Source organism: Amblyomma mixtum, chromosome 4 (genome assembly GCF_055824585.1).
Source record: "Amblyomma mixtum isolate Tamu chromosome 4, ASM5582458v1, whole genome shotgun sequence".
Lineage (NCBI taxonomy): Eukaryota > Metazoa > Arthropoda > Arachnida > Ixodida > Ixodidae > Amblyomma > Amblyomma mixtum.
In genome coordinates, this window is record NC_143015.1 from 160,501,431 (window position 1) to 160,511,901 (window position 10,471).

The following is a 10,471-nucleotide window of genomic DNA, read 5'->3' on the forward strand; positions in this document are numbered from 1 at the left end:
TGTGGGCGTTTTGCTTTCGCATTGCTCCAATGCAGGTCGCCGCAGTGATCTGAAATTTTTTGAATCGATGGAATTTGAGTTTGCGTGTGCGCGGCCTGCGACAGCTCACCAAACATGGTGTCGCGAGTGGGAAATGGCGGCGCGCTTTGGGTCAAAAAGTTGTTCCTACCTTGAAAGCACAGATGCAGGCATCGATGCACACTATGTGAAACAGTAGAATCATTGACCCTATTTAATCCGTTTCTTCAGCTGACTTTTACGAGTCACTTGACCAAATCACGCGAGCCATCCGTACAGACTGGCCTCCTATTCTACTTCTACCTATCCGCCCCATAGCTTGGTGACTACATATGGCGATCACCTGCTGAGACCGAAGTCGCGGGTTCGAATCCCGGCCGCGGCGGCAGTGATTTACGATGGAGGTTAAGAGCGAAAACGCCCGTGTGCTGTATTCTATGCGAGTGTACATTCAAGAACCGCAGCTGGTTGAAATTGATCCGGAGCCCACCACTACTGCTTATCTCGCCGCCTGTATGCTCAGCTTGGCGACGTTAAATCCCGCTTGGATTACCATACTATTTTAGCTGTTTCTGTGTTTTCCTTTTAGGGCTCGGTTTCATGGAAATGTTTTTATTTCGCGATCATCCTGCAGAATGTTCTTCTTTGATTTTTTTTCTTTATTCGTACCGCACAGCTGTTCGCGTGGCCGTCGAGCCCAAGCACATCCCTTGTTGAGTGTGCACAAGGTTCTAGCTGTTCCAGCTGCTGCGGCTAGTGTGATTCCTGGGAGCCTTTGCACTGTAGAGAAAGAAACCATGGCGAGCTTCGTCGTCCTGCCTGAAATATGAAGGATCTTGAGATGAGTGGTGTTGTTTCCCGTAGAGATTTCGCCGATGTGCGCTATCAGCCACAGCCGGCTCCTGTCGACCAAAGGTGAGCAATGTTTCTCGGCATCGATACCCCCCCCCGTCTCCATGTGCAATTTTTACAAGTATCTGAGCCGCGTATTAAGGCGAAAGCCTTTAATTCCTCATCGTTGTCGACAGAAGGTTGTCAGCAGAGGTGTCACGCTTTTTCTAGTCAGACCAGAAAAAAAAACCTTTGTGCACGACGGGTTTCGAATCACCATCCTTCCGTTCCATAGCAGAGCGTGCTAATGGCTACGCTACTTCCTGCCAACGCATACGTAGTTCTCCTTGTCTAGGACGCTGGAGAGTGTTTGCAGAAAGGCGTCTCCAGCACTTAAGATTCACAAACAATTGTGCAATTAATTAACGTCTTAACCGCACATCAGTGACGCAAGCAGCAACACCGCGCTAAAGGCTTTCGCTTCACCGCACTTTAGGTCAAAAAAGTTCCCCCCTGAATTTTTTTATCGTGTTTGCATCATAATTTAATAGCTGTTCAGCGGCGAAAGAGGGTTAGCAGACGAGGCTGCCAACTGTCATTCAACGCCATGACGGCTACTTCTCCTATTTTTTTTTCAAATTTCATTTTCTGTATCAGTGCATTTTTTTAACCCTTTGGCAATGCCTTGTGGGTGCAAGGGACACTAATGGGGAATACTTAGTCAGGCTAGGCTGATAGGTTAGCGTAACTATTAACTTTTCAACGTGCTGTCTTACTTAAAATACGCTCAATTAAACTAGAGGTTTACATTTTGGTTATGTAATCTACTGTAAACAAAGACTGAAATGTTTCCGCGAATCTTAACTAAAATTTCGCATATATTTTTACGTACTCGTATATATATATATGCGATTGTAATTTTCTCTCCAAAGATAGACTGCATCACCATGGGCACAGGATTCTCAAAAACAGGTTACGAGTGTGCCATCAAAATCTGTTGTTTTATAGCCATTGAGCTCAGTGAGATAACACGCTTTAAACAAAAGAATATTCCCCAAAACAATGAAATAAGATTTCATTTGTATCTCTTGACGAATATGCATACCTGGTCTCCTCACTTGCGCAGTGTGCACGTCGTTTCTACAAGGGTGCGGTCTCCCCGTGTCCAGCTGTGGCTCAACGTTGGTCGAACATGCAACGCGAGCCTTGGTTATTTTGGAATGGTGGGTACTGCGAGATTGTTTGCATTGCCGAATAAGAGGCCTCTTTTTTATTGTGTTTCCACATTTACACTTGTACATTAGCTGACGGATAAATGACAAATCTGAAACTTTTCACTACACAGGCTATTTGTACACTGCTTCGCAGTAGGTCACGGTGAAAGGCAAGCCCTAGGACACAGAAATGGCACGTGACGATAGGGGTCTCGACCTACAGGCAGAAACAGTTTGCCGGACGCAAATGCGCGGAAAGAACTTTATTACGGCGTGGTCATTAAATTAAATCGGCTCGCGTCAAGTTTAAGGGGACATGAATGCTCTGCCCGCTAGTAACAATACCAGGCGACCAGGGGCCGTGAAGCATATCTGCAATAATATTTTTTTCCGAGAACATGTGTCCCGTAAATGTTTCTGTCGATGATACATGTCCAGGTTACCGCCGACGGGAGTCCGGCGTCATTTTAAGGAGGACAAAATCTTATGTTAACATTGTGAGATAGCAAGCTTCCCTTTTGATTTCCACATCGCCTTTCGTGAACTGTCTAAGTTATTATTAGAGGAATACGGTTACTGATTGGAAAAAATACCGGCTAAACTAAGCTTATAGCTTAGCTTTGCTTAAATTAAATGAGTGTCAAAACGCCAAAACTAACCTGTGGTACGCACAACCAGGCAGTCGCCTGTCAGACGCCTAAACGGGATACATGGCGTGGCGGAAACACGGAGAAAAGTTCAGTGTGTTTTTATCGTCCCATAATAGGCCTCCTCCGTGTTCTGTGAGTTTTTATAAGTGTGGGTGTACAGCTCGGTGCGGCCCGATTTAGCGGGGATAAATTTTTTTGAAATATTGCTGAACTTTTGATCATTTTCCATCAGTTAACTGCTCCATAACACTTGAAGAAATTTTCAATTCCAATGGAATTTGTCTCCTAAGCCTAAAACCCTTAGGTGAGGATACGAAACAGATCTGGAGTCTTTTGCCATTAAAAAATGAAATTGGTTTTCGTGAAACGGAAATGACGCAGTAACTGACTCACACATCTCGGTGGACACCCGAACCGCGCAGTTAGGGAAGGGATAAAGAAGGAAGTGAAGGAAGAAAGAGGTCTTTTACCGAAGACATTGGTGCAAATATGTACCGCTTTTTTCTAAAGCTTATTGACCGAAAATGTTCGAAATGGATGTCCTGGCAATCTTAGAGAAATTCTGAGTGATATTTTACAATTTGTATACATGTCTGTCATGCATGCAGCTTGTTATTTATAAATAGTTATTAGATCGTATTACATGAAAGCAGAGAAGAAAAAGAAAGCTGAGCCAGTGCCGAATTTGCATGGAAATAATTTGGTCGTAGCAGGCACCAGTAGTATGTGCCATGAAGCTCTATTATACAGGCCGTTTCGCCCAAGACTACACAATTTTGAAAAATGGCCTTTTTGAATTGGAAGAGCGCTTTTTTTCGGCATAGCATCGTCAATTGTGTATTACATATCAGAATACGGCTAAGATGTGCTAACTAGGGGGCTGATTAACCGATACTGAATTATTTTGGGCCATATTTGTTCCGCAGCATTTGATAAATAAAAATAAAAAACTCTTAACATTTACTATTAGGCTCCTTAATCATTGAGAGGCGCATAGCCATCCGTAAGTTATATCCATGTCAGTTTTTAGAGTTTCGAAGACGCGGCTAGCCTCGGTGCTTTGGGCCAACAAATTTTAGCTCCATTGCGCCATAAGCTTCCGAGAAACTTGCAGGCAAAGCAACCTCTCCAGTGCACGAAACTCGTAGAAATAGCCAAAATTTGCAGGGCCTGAAGGTCCAGGGTAACCGCGTTTTCGAGATTCTAAATATTGATATTAATATTACTTACGGTGGGCTACATGGCTCTCAATAACTAAGGAGCTTAACAGTAATAGCTAAAAATGTTAACCATTCAATATTAGTTAACCAGCCTGCTAGTTATCACATCTTACCTGTATTCTGATGTACTAAACGGCTCACAATGCTATGCCGGAAAATGCACCCTTCTAACTGAGAAAGCGTATTTTTAAAAACTGTGTCAAATCTTCGATAAAAAACCCTCAATAATAAATTGGCAAACTGGTTTTTGAGGAAAGAAAACGGCGCAGTATCTGTCTCACATATCTCGGCGGACACCTGAACCGCGCCGCAAGGGAAGGGAGGAAGGAGAGAGTGAAAGAAGAAAGAGAGAAAGAGGTGCCGTTGTGGAGGTCTCCGGAATAATTTCGACCACCTGGGGATCTTTAACGTGCACTGACTTCGCCCAGCATACGGGCACCTCTTGCGTTTCGCCTCCATCGAAACGCGGCCGCCGCGGTCGGGCTCGAACCCGCGGGTACTCCGGTTCTGTAGACGAGCGCCTTACCACTGAGCCACCGTGGCGGGTACACCCTCAATAGTTATCCGCGGTTTTAAGAATTCTTTCCTAAGCGCCGTCAGCTAGACTTAGCCTAGAAACGCTCCCGTTAAACTATGTTGTTCACGCTTTTGGCGACGCAGGGTTTGGTGCACGCTTTGACCGGTGTCGCCTTGCTGGACCTAGGAGAGATCTACAACACCAGCTTATCATCTATCTCGCAGCTGATCACGACTCGCTGCGTTGGTGGTCTGGTCGGCGCCCTTATCGGTGGGTATACCCATATGTGTTCTGGTTTGGTTTATTGGGGTTTAACGTCCCAAAGCGACTCAGGCTCTGAGGGACGCCGTAGTGAAGGGCTCCGGAAATTTCGACCACCTGGGGTTCTCTACCAGGCACTGACATCGCACGGTACACGGACCTCTATAATTTCGCCTCCATCGAAATGCAGCCGCCACGGCCGGGATCGACCCCAGGTCTTTCGGGTCAGCAGCCGAGCGCCATAACCACTGAGCCACCTTGCAACCATTCCGCAGCAGATGACGTTAACTCCAGCGCTCATTATGTCATGCAACTTGCAACCACGTGTAGGCACACGGCCCAATTTTTTTGCGGTGGCCTCAGTCAGCGGTACGCTTCGTACTGATGCGACAAAATGGTTCTGTCTTTCCCGCATCTATTAGCACACCCTTCACACTTTTTGTCACCCTGGACTATATTTATTGTACGTGCACGACTCTTGCGCAGGGGGAAAGCTATACGACACGTACAACACCCAGGTCGTATCCATCCTGGCCATGGCGTTGAGCTGCTTCGCAGCGCTTATGATTCCATTCAGTGGAAGCCTAGTGCTGGTGCATGTCATGATGTTCTTCGGTGGACTTAGCCTACGAGCCTTTAGCACGGGTGAGTCGAACGCTTGCCTCTTCATGTAGAGGCGCTCCTTACTGTGCCCATCGGGGAGTAAAATAGAAAACGGCACTGCAGATTACCCAAATGAATGAAGATAGTATTTTTACTCATTACACGTTCTCTGTCAGGTTATTGTAATGAGGTTAATTGAGGAAGAATTTCGTGGTGGGGTAGTGGCTTCCTGGCATATAGGTTATGAGCGTCAAGAAGAAATAGCAGAATATTAGTAGAAGGAGGTGGGGGGGGGGGGGGGGGGGGGGAATGAGCAGTGAGCTTGCTCAAAACACCCAGATGAAGCAAACGCTAAACACTACTTTGTGGTTGTCTTTAAACGGAGCGAAAGCAGGGCTTCTTTCCCTGAGGTTTGGTTAGCGAAGTTCTTATTGCAACACTTGATTTAAAGTATACATACATGTCGCAGTGAGCTCACGATAGTATGCAACTTTTCTTGAAAATAGCCTTTTCATCGGCCGTATTTTGTAATGCTTCATTTTGTTTTCGATTCATTTCTTCGTCTCCAATTTGTCCCAGCTTCATTTGAAATCAGTCTTGGTGAATGATGTCATGATGGGCGTGGCATAAACATGCCCATGATCTCGCATTCAAGCACAAACACGACCAACACATATGCCACCCTACAAAACCCTGCGAGGAAGCCTACGAATGACGGAACGCGACTATGAGTTTCACAAGCGTGACAAGCATCCTCGGGGCTGCTTTCACCTTGGGAAAAGATTGTGGTGTAGTTGTACAAAGAAATTGCGGATCATGACCCCCATGACGCGGTCGGACTGAAGGGGCTACTGTGGGCTGTTAGCTATGAAGCTGCGTCCATACCTGTCATCCCTGTTGTTGGTCATTGGCTTCAACACCTCCCGACTAAAGTAACGGTCTAATGAACTGCAACCGAAATTAATCATTATAAAATACGGCCCTTCATCAAGGCAACGCTAAGCGCACCATATTTGAATGTAGAAATTATGAGACCTTACTGACAGCTAGCACTAGGATTCCAGGATTCCGGCAATAGTCACACCGCTGTCAGAAAATTCCGCTAATCATCGCCCGGTTACGCTCTGCATATTTGAACCCAGAATGGAGCTGGAAATGAGCTCATCATCTCAGTCTTCATCCGCGCAGGAAGCTCCCCAGCAGTGTATTTACAGTTGGTACAAATACCTCTTGGAAACAGGAGCACGACCTGGGGAAACAGGCAGGTTAATTAGATTTTTTTGTACTTTTGCAGCCTGTACTCTCCATAGAGACTTCAATCTTTCTGTGGATGAAACCATCAGTCGTTTCTCCCTGCCGTTCTGCATAATTTAGACTAAAGCCACTTCAACTGCCGCCAACACTGTACACTCAGTTGATGATAACTGTGGCTCTACTGGGATCCACATCATAATTTTCATCGAAATCTCTGGAAGAAAAAATGCCGTTACGTGATGTATTAGGTGTAATTGTTTTTACAGGAGAATTATGAGTAAATCTTCCAGGCTAGCGTATTGACTGCTTGTTCTTTCTTTTGTTCTCTTTTACTTCAGGCGCAAACGTATGGATCTTGAAGATGTGGCCCAAAAACTCTAGTCCTGCGCTGCAAGTTTTTAATTTTGCCTTCGGCATCGGCTGCCTTGCCGCTCCCATAATAGCAAGGCCATTCTTGTCTACGCAAGCCACCACCGCCAGCACAAATGCAACTATGCAGATGCCCAATGCCAAATGGAATGGCACAGACGACTTGCCCATCGAGCCTCTGGAATACCTCAATGCAACGGTCTTTGACGACGCTCCAACAGATAGCACAATTTACTATGCATTTGGAATTGCTAGCGCTTTCCTGTTTCTCGTAGTAGCTTCTATGGCCACCCTATACTTCATCGACAACACCAACTTCAACATGCGGAGGACAAATGCTGCGAACGACGTTCCGAAGAGCTTTGAGGAGTCAGCGCAATACATACGCTTCGCTCGGATACTGTTAGCACTGCAGTCAGCCTTCATATGTGTCTATGTCGCCCTGGAGTGCACAATGGCACATATGCTGACTGCGTTCGCCGTCAAGTGCGACCTGCACTTCTCCAAGCCTCTGGCCTCTCGTCTTGCGGCCGTTTACTTCGGTTGCTTCGCTGCGAGTCGCCTGGCTGCTGCTGTTGTCACTGTCAAGGTGTCCGCCTTCTCCGTGTTGGTCGCGTCGCAGGCTCTTCTTGTCGCAACAGCTGCTGTCCTATTGGCGTGGGGTTCCAGCAGTGCTGCAGCATTGTGGGCCAGTAGTGCCCTAGCGGGGATCGCTGAGGGTCCTCAGTCAGCATCAGTGACGGCCTGGGTAGGGAAGCACATCAACATCAGCAACAAGATGATGTCGATCCCGGTGGTCGCTGGCGTGCTTGGATCTCTGTCGCCTCCACTTCTGGTGGGCCGGTTTTTGGACAGCAGGCCGAACGTTTTCTTATATCTTTTTTTCACTGCCGTTATGCTGTCGCTAGTCTTTTTTTTAAGCATGTGCTTGTATGTGCGAAGGAAACCTTTATTCTATGAGAAAGAGGAGCTAAGCGCGAAGGTCAGTTGTGAAAATCCTGAACAAACGCCTGACGTGCAGGCACAGGAGCTTTGATAAGATAATTTTTCCTCAATAAAATATAGTCGACGATTACATTCCTTTCTAATGCGAAATTTGAGCGCAGCAGCTGTTCCAGCTTTTCGATAGATTGGGGCAAAGAATTCGAGCAAGACATGTATGTACAATTACAGACAACTTATAATTTTTCACACATATTCCTTCTTGAATAAACACTCCACTAACAGTTCTTGATTGTCATGAAGAAAGCTTTGTGGTCGGAAAAATATACGGATATATGCTCGACTTGCTGCACCAATGTCTGGTTCTCAAAGACGAGGTATATGCAAGTATTTCGCGAGGTTGTCACAGCCGTGGGAGGCGTGCGAGAGGCATGGGACGTTCTCCCGTATAAGTGGTCAGAAATTCCTGTTTGTCTTTATATCTGCCTTAAAGTACCCAGCTACCCTAAAACCTTGGCAGGTGGCAGTTAATGGTTGATCGCGAGAGTTCGCTTGCCGTTGTCAGCGCTAACGCATGCATCCCACATCTCTCTCTCATCACCCCATGTACCTATAAGCGCGGTTCAGGCGTCCACTGTCCCAGGGAAGCAGTTATGTGCATCTCCTTTCCATAAAATGATCAGAGTGTAAAACGTTGTCAGCGCCAACGCCAATGAACGCAATGAACGTCGACGGCTATAGCCTCAGCGCCACGTTTCTGGCGCAACGTTGTCAACACCAACGCATGCAGCGCACATCTGTCACTATCGCCACGTAGCTTAAAGCACGATTAAGGTGTCTACTGTTCCAAGAAGGTAGTTATGCGCTTTTCTTCTTTTCCTTTGCTTTCCAAGCTTCCGCTCCATTGGTTTCGCAGCTTATAGCGCGACTAAGGTGTCCACTGCTGGTTACAACGGACAACGGCGACGGCGACTCCACAAAACGCAGAAACGGGCGCCAAAGAGCTGCTGTCTAAAAGGTCAGATTATTTCGTCAATAAAACAGGCGACCAACGAAGGTTGTTGCTCATGAGGCGGGTGCTGCTGAAAATTTGTTTTTGTTGTTATTTGGTATAGACGAATTTTGGTATACACGGTATTTGGTAGGAAGCGACACCGTCGGAGAATTTCGGCCCTCAGACGAAGTTATAGAGACGACGTCGGTGCACATTTCCATTACCCCGCAGTAGGAGAATGTGAATAGCATGCTATAAATGACTTGCATCTGACGTCACGGCTGCTATGAAGTGGACCACACATATATTTTCCTGTATGCTTCCAAAGTGCTGGTAGCGATACACTTAGTGAATGCAGTGAATGCATATTTTCGCCTCCTTCCTGGCTCTCCAATATGTCGGTCGTTGAAACGTCGGTGGTAAGTGTGTTGTGAAGAACCAGAAAGCTTAGTTAGCTTAGGTCGCCCGGCTACCGAGCCAGAGGCAGCTGTTATCCCGGGCGCGTTTCGATCGAAGCGATATGCATGGCGACCGTGTACTTTTCTAGGTCAGCATAGGTGAGTGAAACCGGTGCGATCGTAGTTAATCTAGAGCTCTCCTCTACTGCGTCCCTTATAGTTGATGTGTTGCTTAGGGGCTGTCAAATCAGTATACCAGCGCCAATCTTTTGAAGCATGAAGGAAGATCACAGCCAGTGAACTTCCATCATCTGTATACGTCTATATTTTGGCTTCGTGAACTATCCACTTAACTGAGCAAGCGCAAATCATAAGCGAAAATGAAAATCGATGAAAATGGACAGAGGGAGTTAGAAGTGCTGTACACTCGCCTCTCTCGAAATCTGCACTGGTATAGCTCTCCACAGTAACGCTATTGGAACAGACGGGCATATATTTCTTTGGTTTTTTTTTGCCCATTTTTTGCGGTAACTCTGGAGATCCATAGAAAATTCAGGTCACTGTCATGGCTCAAATTAGCTGCTCGGCTGAAAACACAATAGGACCCGAGACAAAAATGATACGGTCTAGTGGCCAGTCAGGAGATGAGAGTGTTCCGCTATTCCAGCGTAGCATAAAAGTGATTCATTCGAAAATTTATTTGTTGAGCTACTAACAATAATATTAACGATTTGATTTGGCATATTACGGGCCAGTGTGCCAATATTTTTTTGGCGGTGTGAGGCTACACAAAACCCAGAGCTGAGTCTCCCAACACGCAATATTCGGTCCTGCGCTGGAAATTTTCGTTAGTTAGCCTCTTGTTGTGAAACTTGTTGCAAGAAGATTTTTGTCGACGCTTTTATGATAAAGCGAAGGAGTGTGTTTCATTAATGAAGGGCTGTGTCTTCCCGACTGGCGCAGCTGTTCTTTCAGGCTGGTGCATCCTATCTTTGTTAACTTGAAACTGCTACTGGTCGAAATGAAGCGAAAATAAAATAATTTACAGTAATTCAACGACCCTGTACTTGTAATTATGCGGCGTATAGAATCTGGAAGTACATGTTTATGAGGCATGGGGTTCTCTACGCCCTGTGCACAAGGAGAAGCATTGATAATGAAGCTATCACAATAAGTGCCAATAGTTGGAAGGTACCGTAG

The 10,471-nt window shown here is 46.1% G+C and overlaps 1 protein-coding gene across 1 annotated transcript; it reads left to right on the plus strand.

The window, feature by feature from the left end:
- The first annotated feature begins 734 nt into the window (after positions 1-734).
- LOC149349017 (sodium-dependent glucose transporter 1A-like) lies at positions 735-7,973 on the plus strand. The gene is made up of 5 exons (XM_089585968.1): positions 735-933; positions 1,976-2,072; positions 4,594-4,720; positions 5,198-5,356; positions 6,907-7,973. The coding sequence occupies exons 1-5, from the start codon at positions 845-847 to the stop codon at positions 7,971-7,973; spliced, it is 1,539 nt and encodes a 512-aa protein (XP_089442094.1). The 5' UTR covers positions 735-844.
- Positions 7,974-10,471: the final 2,498 nt, after the last annotated feature.